This window comes from Physcomitrium patens, chromosome 23 (assembly GCF_059467195.1).
Source record: "Physcomitrium patens ecotype Gransden chromosome 23, ASM5946719v1, whole genome shotgun sequence".
In the NCBI taxonomy this organism is placed as follows: domain Eukaryota; kingdom Viridiplantae; phylum Streptophyta; class Bryopsida; order Funariales; family Funariaceae; genus Physcomitrium; species Physcomitrium patens.
Window position 1 is genome coordinate 12,577,208 of NC_143432.1, and position 17,103 is coordinate 12,594,310.

At 38.7% G+C, this 17,103-nt stretch overlaps 1 protein-coding gene across 2 annotated transcripts; it reads right to left on the reverse strand.

Moving 5' to 3' along the window:
* Nucleotides 1-6,336: 6,336 nt before the first annotated feature.
* Nucleotides 6,337-15,467, reverse strand: LOC112276167 (dynamin-related protein 3A). Of its 2 annotated transcripts, none has more exons than XM_024507251.3 (23): nt 15,330-15,467; nt 15,088-15,200; nt 14,258-14,487; nt 13,663-13,896; nt 13,170-13,452; nt 12,816-12,844; nt 12,535-12,636; nt 12,260-12,328; nt 11,851-11,910; nt 11,362-11,475; nt 10,803-10,851; nt 10,486-10,595; nt 10,206-10,298; nt 9,688-9,780; nt 9,194-9,331; nt 8,806-8,907; nt 8,499-8,603; nt 8,332-8,380; nt 7,925-8,091; nt 7,567-7,713; nt 7,243-7,295; nt 6,993-7,092; nt 6,337-6,617 (listed from the first exon to the last, which is right to left on the reverse strand). In XM_024507251.3, the coding sequence occupies exons 3-23, from the start codon at nt 14,420-14,422 to the stop codon at nt 6,594-6,596; spliced, it is 2,286 nt and encodes a 761-aa protein (XP_024363019.1). In that variant the 5' UTR covers nt 14,423-14,487; nt 15,088-15,200; nt 15,330-15,467; the 3' UTR covers nt 6,337-6,593. The 2 variants fall into 2 exon arrangements, with proteins under 2 accessions (XP_024363019.1, XP_090102646.1); XM_090246520.1 differs by having other exon boundaries at nt 12,816-12,866.
* Nucleotides 15,468-17,103: the final 1,636 nt, after the last annotated feature.

Genomic DNA, 17,103 nt, shown 5'->3' on the forward strand with positions numbered 1-17,103 from the left:
CAAAAACTTAGAGATGCAGGATTGTACGCCAAGATGGAAAAGTGTGTATTTCACACTACTCAAGTTGACTTTTTAGGATACATCATTTCAAATGATGGTCTCATGATGGATTCTAAGAAAGTCCAAACAATCATGGATTGGAAGATTCCAAGGACAGTAAGAGATGTCCAATGTTTCTTGGGATTTGCCAATTACTATCGGATCTTCATCAAAGATTTCTCACGAGTTGCAGCTCCACTTACACGCTTGACTAGTAAAGATAAATTCCAATGGAATCAAGAAGCGGAAGCAGCATTTGAAGCCTTGAAGACATCGTTTGTCTCTGCACCAGTCTTATATCGTGTTGACTTTTCCAAGGCATTTTTTATGGAAACAGATGCATCAGATTTTGCCTTGGGTGCAGTTTTATCACAAATGGGAACAGATGACAAACTTCATCCGATAGCTTTTCATTCAAGAAAATTCTCAGCAGTCGAGATCAATTATGAGATCCACGATAAAGAACTTCTTGCGATCATGGATTCCTTTCAAGAATGGCGTCATTATCTAGAAGGCGCTTCTAGTCCAGTCACTGTGTATACAGATCACAAGAACCTCGAGTATTTCATGTCAACACGCGTGTTGAATTGTCGTCAAGCTCGTTGGAGTATGTCTTTGTCAAGATTCGAGTTCATTATCACTTATCGGCCAGGAAAACAACAAGGTTTGTCCGATGCATTGTCTAGACGTTCTTATTTTGCACCAAAAGAAGGAGATGCAGCTTTTGAGCAACAAAGAACGGTCCTCTTGAAACCGGAGCAATTTCATCTCCGAGCAATGAAATCAACATTGACTGTTGATTCAACTTTTCTCAAGCAAATCCAGTCCAATATGTCCTTAGACCCTCTTGTTTATGATATCGAGAATAATTCTTCCAAGTCTCATGATCCTTCTAAGTTCGAGTTCAAGAATAATCTATTATATTTTGAAAGACGCCTATATGTTCCAGAAGGAGAAGCAAGTTTATGTGTTCTTCAAGCACGTCATGACTTTCCAGCAGCATGGCACTTTGGATATAATAAGACTTTGGAACTCATATCAAGAGATTTTTGGTGGCCACAAATGTGGAAGTCAGTCAAAGACTTTGTACAATCATGTGATATTTGTTCAAGATCAAAAATTCCTCGTCATCGACCTTACGGACTTCTTCAGCCATTACCTATATCAGAACAACCATGGTCTTCTGTTTCTATGGATTTCATCACAGATCTTCCAAGCTCAAGATCTTATGATTCTATATTTCTGATAGTAGATCGTTTCACCAAGATGGCACATTTTGTGCCATGTACAAAATCTATCATAGGTGAAGAAACAGCTAAGCTTTTCATTGATAATATCTATCGCTATCATGGATTACCTAAAGATATCATATCGGATAGGGGAACTCAATTTGTGTCGAGATTCTGGAGGACTCTTTTCAAGATTTTAAAAGTGGACATAAAGCTATCTTCAGCTTTCCATCCTCAAACTGATGGACAAACAGAGCGCGTAAACCAAGTCTTGGAGCAATATTTAAGGTGTACTATCAACTACCAACAAGATGATTGGACAACCCTTCTGCCATTGGCAGAGTTTGCTTATAATAATATGGTACATTCTTCCACGCAACAAACACCTTTCTTTGCCAATTATGGCTATCATCCACGACTTGATACTTTTGATTTTTCAAAAGTTGATAATCATGCAGCAGAAGATATGGCAAATCGGTTGTCAAAGTTATATGCAATAATGAAGACGCAATTGAAGGAAGCTCAAGAACGACAAAAGATAAACGCAGATCTATATCGTAAAGAGCAACCACAAATCAACGTGGGTGATAAGGTATGGCTACTCCGTCGCAATATCAAGACTACTCGACCTTGTGACAAGTTGGACTATCGTAGGCTTGGCCCTTTTTCTGTTTCTGAACAGATCAACCCAGTTGCATATCGGTTACATCTACCGGAGTCAATGAAGATCCATCCTGTATTTCACGTGTCTCTTCTTGAACCATATAAGACAGTGGATATACAAGGAAGAAGACAAATGCTACCGCCTCCTATAGAAGTAGATAATAATGAAGAATTTGAGGTGGAAGAGATATTAGACTCAAGGCGGCGCCGAAATAAGCTGGAATATCTTGTTCATTGGCGCGGATATGATATTAGTGAACGCACATGGGAGCCATCCAGGAATCTAGCAAATGCATCAGCTAAAGTCAAAGTTTTTCATCAACGACATCCATCAAAACCAAGATGAAAATCTCTCTTATAAAAGAGACAAGATTGAGGCAAGATAACATTCAATTTTTTATCCTTGTTTGTAACTTCTTTACATTTGTGACGCTAATTAGATGGAGAGCCAACAACCAGCGGATTCAACTCAAGAACCTTCGTTTGCTGACCTGCCGGACGAGACATTACGATTGTCACAACCTTCAAGACGACGTAATCGAGATGAAGATCTTCAAGAACGACATGTTCTTCCTCGAATAGATGGTGAGATACAACGCGTTTGGTATCACGATTTGGGAAGGGACTCTCGATGTTTGGTGATTTCGCTAGAGGTAGGAACAACTCCTGATGGTGTTCCGAATATTCTATTGGAAGGAAGTTACGAAGGCCTCAACAATGATCAAATAAATGGGTGGTCTTCCCGCCCTGGTATGGGACACTACCGATGGTTGAGAGGCCCTATCAATCATCTTCGAAGAGAACAGAGATCAGAGTATGTGGCGAATACAATTCGTCGCATCATAGATTTCCTCAACATATGATGACCGCTCCTCATGGAACTCGTCTCTAGAAGGGAGGATAATGTCACGGCCATAATCATGTAAGCTAATAATTACATATAGAAATAGGTAGAAGTAAGTAAAAATAGATAAAAATAAGTTAATTCTATAATATTTAATATAGAAGCTTCCTAGAAACTTCCTAGACACTGCTTTGACTTCATAGGTGTCTTTAATTGACTTTTTGGATTAGAAACGTGGTCAACAAGTTGGCCATGTGCCACACATGTTGTTAGCTTGAAGATCAAGCTAACTATGTGGCCCACACGTAGAAAAACTTGCCTTGTAAGTCAAGGCATGTGTCCTACAAAGTCAACATATATTGGAGGTCCTATAGAACGTCGCCACGTAGCCCCTAATTAGATAGTATATATAGAGACAAGAGTGAAGGCTTCTTCACTCTTGTCAACTCTTTTCTTGCTTCTAGTCCAGGTTCAAGAATCTTTAGTTTCTTGACTTGTGGTAATAGCTATTCCAATTTCCTTTTAATATACCTACTTGTTTATATTTTGACTTATTATATCGAGATAGCCTTTTTGTGTATATTTTCCCTCATCGAATCTTTATCCTTGACAGTAATGGTGCCACATTTGTAGTTCGGTCTCCTACTGCTCCCATTTGTACCGCAATTGGTACTTCTGGCACTCCCGTGGCCATTGGTGTTATCACTGGTCTTCTTGCTATTTGAATTTGAATTTTTCTTTCTTTGGTTTTTCTTGGACCTGCAATTCCTTTTTGTCGTTCCCATAGGATATTCCTTATGCATAATTGCTCCTGTCTTTCTTTCGCTTGTCGATTAATTCTTTAATAATCCTCCCCTTCATGATTATCACTCATAATCTTTCATTCTTTTTGGCAAAATCAATACTGCCTTGAATTATAAATCACATATTTGTAATCCTAAAACTAGTTCTTTTCACGTTCTCATTCAACATATAATTCCATCGTCCATACAATCAATTTCTAACATTTCATATTGTTATCATTTCTCCGACAGTGGTGCCAAAATGTTGTTTTCATTGTATTCAAGCTTCAATATACCTAAGCAATTGAACTAATAGAGGTAGGTTCGAATACGGGAAAAGACTAATTATACGAATTGGGTCTGTTAGTGTCACAATTGACTGTATTCTACCTATCTGAAATCAAGTATCAAACTACAAAACACCAAGGCTTACTACTTCCATCTTGATTCAACACTTAATCCATTCTACGACTATCAATTCAATAATACTTCTCTCGATCACAATTCTTCATAAGCAAATAATAAAGAAAACAAAGAGGTAGCACCAAGCTTATCTCGGCTTACGACTCTCTTAGTCTGGCTCCGATCTCTCTTTCTTCAACCTCTTTATCCTACCAAAAAGATGATCCATCGGCCAGCGGATTCCAAAGGTTATGACCCTTTGAATTCTTAACCATTTATTCCACTAACAACCTATTGTTACCAACTAAACTGCCTAACCATCAATCTAATTCTCAAGGTTATCAATAACTAACCAGTAACGTACCTATTCTACAGTTAAGTAAAAAATTAGTTTCTTGCAAAAAATTGCCTGAATTCTTTTTTTCTCGTAAGCAAAGTGCATACAACTTTTTTCTCAAAATAAGCTCTTTATTTGCATTTTGTACATCATACAATATCTGTAATTGTTTCCAAATAGCTTGTGGTTTAAGAATACCAATAACACAAGGAATAATAGATTATTGTATTATAGAAGTGATAATACAATAAGCTCTAATATAATCTTGAATTATAGAGACTAATGTATTTGTCTTGGTTTGATCTTATTATATTGCGGTAGAGTTTGCAAGTGCACATATGTTGGTAGATGAATTTGTAGACTATTTAGTATTGATAGGAATAGATGCAGATGTTTCAATCAACTTCCACAAATTTTCTTACATCAATATCATGTGAATTCTATAGCTCCATAGCATGTAGTTAGATGCTCTCTCTAACTTCATATAATCATTGAAGTCTCTCATAAGTAGGTCCATAATTCTATATTGTAGATAGTATACACAAAGACAATACTAGAAAGAACAAACTTTCTCTATTTTCCTTGAATAATTCTGCCTATTCAAGAAATAAACAATTCTACAATATTCTCTCAAAAGCCTAGTTCTAATACCTTATTTATATTCAATTTGTATACTCTCAAGCATTGTACACATTTTATTGTGTGAAATAAAGGATACATTCACCTAAAATAGGTGTGAATTGGATAATATAGAAACTAGATATGTTCATCTATTGAAAAAGGATGAAATCTTAATAATTAGATGGAATCCTAAGTAATGGATTGCTGTTGGTGCTGCCAACAAATCCTAATGTTGGATGAATAGTGCCAATAACACTAAACAAGTGGAAATGATCCAACTTAAATATCCAAATATACCGATTTGCATATACAATCTCAAGAGAACAGAGATAAGTTTAGTACAAAGACACAACACTCAAAAGACTTAAAACCTATCTATAGACATTCATGTGTTGACCTAATGAGAAACAAAATTCATTGGAGCCACAATGTCCTACTACAATCACTATCACTTTGCACACCACAAACACACCAACAAAACTAAGAGAATTAAATCTTAGAAAGGTTCCATGCCACACCATTTCATACACAATATAATATCCCATTAAGATTTAATCCATGTATAAATTTCGAACATCTGTTTCAATTCATGACATCCTAAGAATCATCCTGAAAGCAACTAGAGTGAAATTTGTAGACTACCCATTAGAACAAAGCAGCGAATAATAGAAAAAATAAAAATGTAGAAACATGCTTTAATACAACCGGTCCTTAAACTCGCAGGTTTTCAAGCAGTGGTTTGTGTGAGTTAATGGGCTTGCAGTTCATTGACACGAATTCAAAGTTGGGATAAAACAGTTGCAAGGTTTTTTGAGGCAGCATGTTTACATTACATGTTTACATGGAGAAATAGAAATAATTTGTTCGTCCTCTAGGGAAAAAAATGTTATGTCATCTCCCAGAAATTCTTTAGATATTCTATTGACGTTCAAAACAACATCTAGAACTTGTCAACTTCTAGACAAGTTAACTATCAGAGGCTTAAGTAATTGAGATTAGGACATGCCTACATTTGCAGCAAAAGTATGTTCGATATGAAAGGACCTTATAGATTTCGAATATCTTGGTGAACCTAAGAGATCTGAGCTTATTTGAGATTCATCACAACCACCATCGATGAAGGCATACAACGCTGGAGTAATCGCACCACATCTTGAAGAAAGAATGGGTAGTCCTGTTGAACCAAAGATGGAGGCAGATTGTGATGCCGCATGGAACTCTAATGGAAGTTCTTCCAAGATCTGGCCACACATCCACAAACATCCAAAACTCATATTCTGCCGAATGCCCTACTTGCCTAAACAACAACCGTATCCAGGACCAGTGAAGGACCATTAGTTTGAAAAGCCTACATTTTAAGTTTCACCACATGACTTGAAACGAAACCAGTCAATTTCACAATGAACGGGAAACGTCGTCTGCATGAAAATGAAACCATGAGGCTTTAAAAAGCTCTCATATGTTCTAATCAAAATTTAGTGGCCATGGGTTTTGACAAAGCATTCTGATTGGTGAAGACCCCAATCAGAACTTTAAAATAGGATACAAATAAGTTGGATCTGGATAATGTCATTCAGACACAATTGTTAAAGAAAATCTGATATATCAAATTCTAAGCTACGTTTAATACTTTAAAAAATTAGCCTAAAGAAAAATTGTTGTATTGACTCCAAGAGTCAATAAAAATTGGTGTCCAATTCCTGCAACCAAAGCGGTAAAGGTCAGTCAGCAATGGCATGACATCCATCCACATGTCTGCCACACGGCTTGCCTATAATTTCAATCACATATCAAACGTGAAGGGTGATGTTACTAGTTCTAATCACGAATAGCTACAGATCCTATCAATAAAACTACTGGACCAACAACATGGCCTGCATGGTAATTAAATCAAGCTGGAAAATAAAGCAAACCCAAAAAAAAACAAAAAAACACAAACCCCACATGTTCCTTTCAAGGAGAAAATGAATTTATATCAATTCTATAGTTGGTTATTCGAAGATCGAAAAAACCTGATAGATCATTTATATTATTTGCAAAACAAAATTATTGGAGAAAGCGGGAGAACTTAATACCCAGGCACCCTGCTGTAACACTCGTAAAATTTCTTTACAACGCTTCCTCTTGACTGCAATCTCTTCCTTTTCTTGGAGCACCTCTTCAAACAGATTCTCCCTAAAGGAGATTGTCACAACAACAGACTTTGATGTGAGACCAGAAATATCCCAGCAGATATCAATAAACAACATCCATACAGAAAAACATGTATACGAATGAAATACAAAATGATTTAACCAAACACAAGTTCCCAGAATGTTAAATCACCTGTACAACTTTCGAATAAATACACTATGCAGTTCCCTTTTCACGTGATTAACCTGTAGTCTCAACAAAACAAAGTACATGAAGCTTAAAAATTCGGCAAAGACGAAAAGTTGTCAAACCACGAAAAGGAAAACAGATAAATAAGTGCCTCCAAGTCTAACTCACAAACAGAGCTACAAAACTCAACACCAAAACATGCTTCTATTTTTAAAAAACCTGAAAACACTTTCTTGTAAATTGAAGTAACACTCTTGACACACACACACAAATAAACAAAAAAAAACACAAAAACAAAAAAAAAAACAGGAAGAGACAATGACAAACCAAGAAATGCATGATAGCTTTCGGCACCAAATCTTGAATGTTCTTCCGCACAATATCATAGTAGGACTTTAGTAACAGCCGAGTGACAGCAATTTCCACGCTCTCCTGCTCGCCTTGAGCATCACTCGCTCTAAGAGTAGCTGGTGGCTGTTGGACATGCACAATCATGTCACAACTCCACAACTCTATATGTTTCAATAAAAAACTGGTTCTACAACAGTGGTACTTGGGATAATTCTCAAGAATGCAAACAAACACCACCCTCCATAAAATTGGGTATTTCTCCACTTCATCGAACCAACGACTTGAACTTGCATACGACCACAAAAAATTGCAAATTCAAGGTAAAGACACCCACCTCACGCAGCTGAATGCCTGAAAAGGAAGGTTCTAATGAACCTTGTGCAAGTTCAGAATAGATTCGAACAGGTGCGTGCTCCTTACTGCTGCCATTCGCAGGTTGACGAGCTTCACTGCTAGAAAATATGGAGGATATTCCCCAGGCACTTCCAGATGTAGAACTACCTGGACCCGCAAGAAAAGAAATTTAACACCAGTACTTGCGATACTAGTGATGTATTCCAACAGTGAATCTAATTCATAGATAGCGGTTCCCGAATCTACTATGTCGCAAGTTACTAACATAATCAAGCATTTCCATTCTGTAACATGGCTAGTAGTATCATGTCCTTAGCAGTATGCTAACACCTCAAGGACTCTTCACAATCAACAGGCAGTGGACGCTTTAAGTATACAAACACTTACTGGGAGTAGTAGCCTTCTCTTGAGGCACAGTTGAAGGCCTTGGTGTAGCCTGCACACCAAAACAAGAAGGATCTTTCTACTTACAGCGAACTGGTCCAACAGCAAAGATGCAGATCTCCACGAACTAAAGATTGGTCCACAGAACATACAATATGAGAATGACATACCTGTTCATTGGAAGCAAGTGATGCGGCATTAGTTCGAGCCAAGATTGCACGTGCCTTGGCTTGCTTCTCTGGCAAGGACGGAGGCCGCTCCAAATCATGCAAATCCTACAGACCCATGATGGTAATACATGTAAACAATAAGGTCAGCTATTTCAGTTGTTAATTAAAGGAGTGAACCAAAAGACCGGCGAAAGATCTCAATATGATCCATTTCTGTGGTATTGAGATGCATTCAGTCAGATGGTGACATCATGATATGGCTGTCAGAATATAAACCAAAAGGGTCGAAATGTTTACAAAGAGCAACCTTAAGAACCAATGCCTTAGCACTCCGTTGCTGATTCAAAGCCATCTCCACGGCCTTGCTGCCACCTATAAAGCCAGGATGCGACGTGTTGATGTAATCCATCTGCCAGGAAGGCCACACACCCTTGAGATCAACACATCCGACAAGCTCATGATGCATCGGCATAATTGTAGGTTTCAATCCTACTTCCTTGCCATGTCTCTGTCGGAGATTCAGAAGATTAGAACTCTTGCCATATACAACAAAAAAAAAAATATTAATCTTTTAATATACCCAAAAGTAATCTTATCATTTTATTAAGCAAAGAACGAGATAGTTTCGTAACCAAATTCATACAACAATACTACTAACAGCCACAACATAGGTCCACTAACAAAGCTTCACTTACCTCCATTTCAATCAGATGACCAATCATGGTTTCTGCAGGGGATAAACCTTCACGAAGAAAACTTCCTACCACTTCCTCGATGCGCTTTCGCAAATGTGGAAACCGTTGCAACTCATGTGATTCACACCTGTGTGAAATCTGCATACAGCAAACTCCACCATATCAAAAACGTCTTCATGATTAAACAAAGATTCCATGTATATGAACAAGGCATTACGCACGAAGAGGACAGAAAAATTCTCTTGATAATAGAAAAAATATAACTATCTACCGTGATTGGTACAAAGCATTGTGTACATACATGTGCAATAAATTATAAATATTCATTTTTTTATTTGTAAATAAATGTCTGCGGGAAAGAGAGTTAACACGACAAACTCCTACAATCAGTTGAAGTTTTTCTAGTACACATTGTGACAACTAATTCTACGAAACCAATCACAATTAGACTTCAAGTATTTGAAGCTATAACAAGAAGGGACTCCAAATAATACCTTCACAAGCTCATCGTAAATGAAGCGAGCACACTGTAAACTAGGCTCCAGTAACCGAGCGATCTGTCGGCGCACTAGCACCTCAAATGGTACCTATACAAACCAAACGACAACATCTGAAACACGAACAGATATTGTCCTAAAATACTTTCACAACCGTAGAGATAGACCATCAGGAGAAGGAGGTCAAATTTCAGGACATAAGCTCTCCTAAATAAATACTTATTCCTTCAAAAAAGATTCATCATACGCCCTGGATTTTGCATAAAATGTTTCCTCGACTATTTAAAACCTGACGAAACATGCAAGTGCTTTCAACAAAAACCTAAAAGAAACGACTTGCTCGAAGGTTTTCACATTTTCAAGATACGAAATACAGTGCAAAGCTCAAAAATATACTTCTTAAAACCCTTTATGTACTCACACCAACTAAAAAGATCGGATACAAAGCTGGAAGTCAAAACTGCTGTCACAAGGCCAAGGTTACGATGTAGAGGATAAGGTGAAGGCAATCATACCTCAGGTACGAAAAGTACGTTTTTGGGCCCAGATGCATTTTGTATAGCTGTTCGTATATCACTATCGTGCAAACCATCGCATGGATCTACCTCCTGTGTTGTCAAAAATTCGAACAGTCAAATGTGCGAGTCACATACAGACTCCACACAACTACTTACAAAAACACGTACTCAGTGACATTTTCATAAATACCATGTGGAAATTTGAAAGCATCACCTGAATCAACTGCAAACAGTTCATCAAATTCAAGCCAATCGACATTCTCAAAAGTATGATTACCTCCAAACTTCTCACAAAAATAGCTTGAAAAACATAATGGATGCGCGCTCCTCCAGAAAGCTCTGTGGTTGACATCTCTTCATTCTTTCCATCAACAACAGATTGAAAGCCTGAAACCATCAAAATCAGCAGCAATAAAGCGACTGCTTGATGTTATTAAAACGAATTAGGCCTTGTATAATGAACAGGAAAGACAAAATAAAAATATATCTTGTTAAATTATTTGTTGCAAAAAAGCATGATTCTGTACGAAGTAATATTCAAACCCCTGCCAAGGAAAGAATACAGAACCAGCAAATACAGGGAGATGCACACACCGTGAGAATACTTTGTGAGAATGTTCAGCAGCAATGCCCCTTGCCCTGACTGTACAGCACACAAGTCCATCTCAGTAGTCAGCTTCTGACCAAGGATTTCACATTTTCAGATGCAGGCGCACTAGCACATACAAGAACATCGAACTCAACAATCAAACAATGTTCTAGGATCGTGATAAATTCAACAAAAAATACACCACAAAACTATTCAGAACTCTGCTGCGTACACTAATAGGCGCAGCCATCACTCAAACCCCCACTAGGTGTTGTGCAAACAGTTCATGAAAAACATTCAAGCAACTCTTATGAATAATTTTCTCTCGATCATAATTATAGTATCAGTCATTTAGATCATCAACATTTGTCTCAAAAAGCACAATCGTATTCATGGCATCCTCAGCACTGCTATTTGAAACAGCTGGCATACTCAGTCGGACCAGAGTAGAACCATATTACGAATGAGACAGTCAGAAACGACGAATAATCATTTAACTAAAACTAAATGCAAGCACGGATCTGAAGGAACATCAGGACAATAAGAGCAGAAGTTCAAAGATACCTTGGATTCTGTGAGCTCCCCATAACTAGCAAGCTCTTTTTGAATATTGATCATCTGAGTGCTGATGCGCGCTTTCAAATCAGGAAGTATTGCTCTAATGTGCTGCACTAAAATCTGCCAATCATCGAGTGTAAGTATCACAAAAGTTAACACTCAAAGAAGCTCAGCATTCAAAATGAGAAAGACCAAACTCAAACTCATTGAGACTAAAATACATACCAAGATATTGGGAAAATTAAACGCAAACATACTGGTGCAATCACTGTGCTCTGAAAAACTAAAAGTAAAACTACCGAACGATAAGATCTATAAAAATCTTGTACTCCTTTTTGAACACAAAGGAAAATACAATTCTTGTTTCGAGACCAAAGACCATCATTGTTTACATCATTAAGCTAGGAAATAAGCACACGGACATCTGGGAACTTCACTCAAGAACCATATATCACCCAAATATCATCAAATAAAACTTCAGTTACAGGATAGTACCGTATTCAACCTAATCGCCAGCTGAGGAATGCCACATCTGTCAGCCAAACTATGATATACCTGTAAACATACAAAAATCTTATATCATCATTCATCCAAACAACTATCGTACAATATGGCGCAGGGTTACCCACAGCAAGGTTAAATTGTAAGGAGATATTCGAACGTAAGAAATTCAAATATTGAAGTGCAATCTTCTCCTATGGTACATGTAATATCGAAATATTCGTGAAAGAAACTGTTGATTAAAAAAAAAAATTAAAGAAAAATACTTGAGTACCATAAGCTTTTTTCGATCTGAACAGCATGATATACTATCACCATTTTAGTAGACATCACAGACTTCACGCATTCCCACTCATAAACAATTCGGATCATGGCATAAGTAAGATACGCAGTGTACACTTACAGGCTTACTTCTGAAAAAGCTCTCTTCAAAGACAAGAGCATCTCGAATGCTCTTGTTTGCGATAACATCCTACAGGAAGAAAACAAGAAACCCATGAGTTGAAAATTCTCAACTACTTGCATTTCGTCAACACGGAACATCAGGCAACGCAATCAAAAACCACAGCAATGGCTTGATATAACACAAAGTTTTGCATCATCTCCACAATCTTAGCATGTAGAGCCAGATGTGTTCGTTACATACACAAACATCAATCAAAAAGCAAGTAGAAGTACCTCTTGGCTCCTGTTTACAACCCCAATATAGCCAAGTCGTAATGGAATGACATTTCCTAGAAGAAAATTCCGCGCATCTGTTCCTCTATCCATAATATCCAACTGCACATTCAAGTTAACCAATCAAAGAGCTCAAGATCAAGACACTTCGAAAAGGATAAAAAAATTGAAAAAATCAAAAGTCAAAAATCAAAAGCAAAACTTATTTCAACCCTTCTTAATGTGGGAAGGAAGCACCAATGCCATAGTAGGGACAAAAGAAAATAGAAAAGTCAGCTTACTTTGGTAATAACCCCAATGGTTCGAGATCCTACAAAAGAAAACCATGCACACTGTGTAATAGTTACATGATGACAACTACTCAACTTTCAATCCATGACGGAAATATCTATTTTAAATAAATAATAAATAAAATAAAGACTACGAAGCTTGACAAGAGAATCGTTCGATGCGTATATCCTACAGGCTGACATAAGATACATTTCACCTTGTGCATGCCAAGATCCAGATTCTCACTAAAACTTTTTTCACTCTAACAGATCTTGTACAACACTCACAGTAGCAAGCTAAGTTGATGAAATACAACTTTTGTTGATGCAATAAAAATTCGATTATACGAAAGAAACAAATTATACCATCAGGATCAGCGATGCGCGCCATTTGAAGAGCGTCTGAATTTGCCAGATCCGCATTTGCTGGAGAGACAGCCAGGATGATGCAGGTGTCATGCTTAATATAGGATAGAATCATAGTCCGAACACGGGCCTCAATGTCATTGGGTTGATCACCGACAGGTACTTTGGTAATTCCAGGAAGATCCACAAGCGTAATGTTCAAAACATTAGGTGAAAAAATTTTCAGTCGAATCTGCTTTTCAGAAATCCCCTTGTTCGTTCCAAGCTCCCTGTCAGTTTCAGCCTGCAACCCGAGAAGTGGCACCTCATTTAGTACGCCAAGAATGAACTCCAACGATACTCAATTGTCTTTGACAACGAATAATTCGTGCAAAAGAAGCAACAATCGAACAAAACAGAAATGTTGTAAGACACACACAGCCCATGAAGTATTGTATCAAAACAACATTTTTGAATATCCTTTTTCTTGGAAAAAATTTAAAACAAACTTCACCTGAATCTCTTTACGGATTGCTTCGAAATCCGTAAAACGCCGGCCAGGGATATGTAGAAATTCGCCCCATTCTACCAATTCCGCCCGATCCTCAGGCCTTCGTGAGGTCTGCACCAGCTGTAGGACAAGAGGCCGTCGAGTGCATACATCTGAACCTCTTGGCAAAAAATCACGTCCTACTAGAGCCTCCAATACACTGGATTTTCCACTGCTTTGACTCCCAACTACTGCTACCTGCAAATCAAAAAAATAAATAAACATAAATAGAGAGAAAATAAAAAGTAATATCGTGTGCTACAGAAATCGTACTCAATCATGCACGTATTTTTGCAAACTGTTAAGTATCATTTCAAAAGATACAATGTAACAACGTTCAGTGCTTGATGATCAAATATCCTTTGTCGTCACTGAATATTGTTTGTATCTACTAGACCTTGTAGAACGTTTCTAAACACTCAAGTGATTCAAACAGAGGCCATGAAGCCGGAAATGGTGCTGCGCCAACGTGACAAAGTACACCCAAGGCAAGAAAAAGTCAAGTGTATCCGATTAACATACAGCTGGTGATCAACGATAAAGGAACATGCATGCTTACTTGGGGTAGATCGATAGTGGAAGCACTACCCAGCTGAGAGAATATGTCTTGGAGCTTGTTAACCAATGGAATCACGGCTTCTCCCAGAAACGGAAAGGCATCTGATGTGGGAGATGGCGAAAGTAACCTGGACGGTGATCCAGGAACCGAACCTGCCGGCTCCATAGCTGCAGGATGCGCCGTGTTGGACGAATTACCTTCCTTAAGAATAATCAGACTCCTCTGGAGAGCTGGATGAATGGTTTGTTACAGATTAGTTCTAAACGCGGGCTTAATTTTACACCCTCGCATTCTGAAGGACACGGTGAAGTATGTCATTCTAGACAGAGTTGTTACAAATCTCTACAGCTCATAGACATCTTTCTAACCATCACGTCCGCAACTTCCAGCTCCAGCGGAAAACCAGAATTCACCATAATTCATAGTTCTCGGTTCAAACACGTGATCGTAACCGAAGCATACAGATGCTAGAATTACATTCAAACGATAAGAAAAAATATACATTTATTCTCTCACTGACAATTTGCAAATCGAAACAGCACTTACAATTCAAAACAATAGGCACTCAACGCGCAATTACGCCGCGCAAAACCTCTCATCTAAGCTTCTAGACATCAATTCCAATTAATCAGTAACCTCTTCAATAGACCTAACGCCGAGAACCTACTCCAAACTCGCTTCCGGAAGAAAATAAACACAACCAAATCAAAACCAGGCTACTAAAACTAACCACCAGAATCCGGCCAAATCCTCTCTCAGGCCTCGCAATTCTCCTACAGACCAAAGTTAAATCGCCAAGAGAAACGCAGTAGAATAGTCGATCGACAAACCTGGCTGGGATCGGATTCAAGAGCTCCCTCCTCCTTTGAACTGACTCCTTCTCCTTCCTCCTCAAGCAAAACAGAGTGGAGCTCAACGCTTCTACGAATCCCTCCCTCTCTCCCTGTGCACACCACACCGCTAATTAGGGCTTGGAAATCGAGGTCTCCGTTCCAAATTTACGAACGAACGAACGAACGAACATTCAGATCCAAAGTACTGAGGTGGCGTCCATATGCCTAGCTGGACTTACATTGTCCACGTGGACCATTTTCCTTGTCATAAGAGGGAGCTGGATGCTGACTCACAACATCGATGGTGGGCTCTGTTCTGCACGTGGTCTCATTCACACTTGCGGATGCAACTGGTCACCGGCAGTAGCCGGTTCGCGCGGAGGTTGCGAGGGGTCAGCGCCCCTCCTCACCAATACAAGCGTCGACGCAAGGCATGGCTGCTGCTGGGTTGCTGTTGCAGAGTTGCTACAGCAAGCAGAGCGAATTAGGGGTTGGAAGGAGTGGGGGGAGAGATCATGATTTGGGATTGCAAGGGTACGCACTTACTCACTCAAGGATGCATGCAACCTCTTCCCTCCTCCTCTTCCCCGGCGGAGGAGAACAGTACAGAGAAAAAACAGTACAAAGCACAGCTCCCTCATAGATGCCCCCCACCTCAAGAGTCTGTGCCAGCTTGCTCCCTCCACGGCATAGTATCTATACCAAGTACATGGGGTTTCAATGACAGCCCAAGGACTGATCCTGACACTAACCCACTTTCTTCACACTCATGCTAACTCTAGGCCAAGGACCCCGCGAGAAGGAGAAGGAGAGAGAGAAAGACAGGGACAGAGACAGAGAGAGAGAGACTGACTCTGCACACTCGTGGGCTTCCGTTTCGCAGTTTTCTAGCACGGTGTGTTTGTGTAAATCTGCCAATCCCAGGGTGTTGACCTTCCGCACCCTCCCCCAGCTCTCGCATGAGGAAGCTGCCAGTGCTGATCATCAAGTTCAAACACTGCAACTCTCAAGGAAGGATCACGTTTGCTATGGAATCAAGTATTAATCCATTTTTGGCAATATTGTGTTTGTGTGTGAGAGAGAGTATGAGGGACACTTGTAGGGATTCACAGGTTTCAGTGATTTCAGTGCTTTCCGGCCACGGGGAGTCGTATGAGGGGTATAATTCCATCCACACGAGGCCCTGGAGGGTGGTAAACAACCCCCATGCAGATGATCATGGAACAAGTGGCCGCATGCTAAAATTATGCCAGTTGGGTTGTACACACAGCTTTAGGGTTAGGATTTCAATGATGAGAGACGTGTATGCTACGTTTGCATGTGCGCAATTTGATCGTATCAACGTACTACCCTCTTCGGAGCGTGAACTGGGTTCTGCCAAAAAGCAACTCTACTCTCTGCCTCGGAGAATCTTTTCGTAGGTCTGTTTATTTTTTGTAATTCTCCTTGAGAAGCAATATTTTGCTTCCTATATGAGACTTTAATGAACTAACTGGTGCACAGTTTCTAAGTAAGGGCTTCATAAATACACATGGACCATTGTCTTAAGGGATCAGTCAATCAATCGAGCTTTGAAGCACACAATCAATGTCTTGCTTTGCAGAATCATTACAGACTGTATAAAGCATTATAGACTGTATAATGCTTTGGACTCAGAGTCTCTAACTGACTCTTATGACCTTTTTAATGTGAAAGGATTCAATTCTGCATTGACTGATTGTTTAATTCTGTATGTTTTTTTATTTTTTAATAATTAATATATTTCTTTAAATATTAATATCGCCTACTTCATGATAATTATTTAACAATTCATTTAATGAAAAAAACAAAAATAAGTTATTTTTTCGTTTTACTTGTCTGAAATAGTTCTTAGAATTAATAATGATGATAAATCGCACCTGATCCAACAAGTAGGTTTCTGTAACATTTGTATGTGTCAAAACAAAAAAATTGTGTTTGTATTTTATTTTTTATTTTTATTTTATTAATGACAATATATTTGGCAATTCTTGA

What these genes read in the sequence shown, in the direction of transcription:
- LOC112276167 (XM_024507251.3), bottom strand. Translation starts at nt 14,422, where the DNA reads ATGGAGCCGGCAGGTTCGGTTCCTGGATCACCGTCCAGGTTACTTTCG. An exon ending in CCATTGGGGTTATTACCAAA is followed by an intron (nt 12,637 to 12,815) that starts GTAAGCTGACTT and finishes TTGAATGTGCAG; the next exon opens with TTGGATATTATGGATAGAGG. An exon ending in TTTTTGTGAGAAGTTTGGAG is followed by an intron (nt 10,299 to 10,485) that starts GTAATCATACTT and finishes TTGACAACACAG; the next exon opens with GAGGTAGATCCATGCGATGG.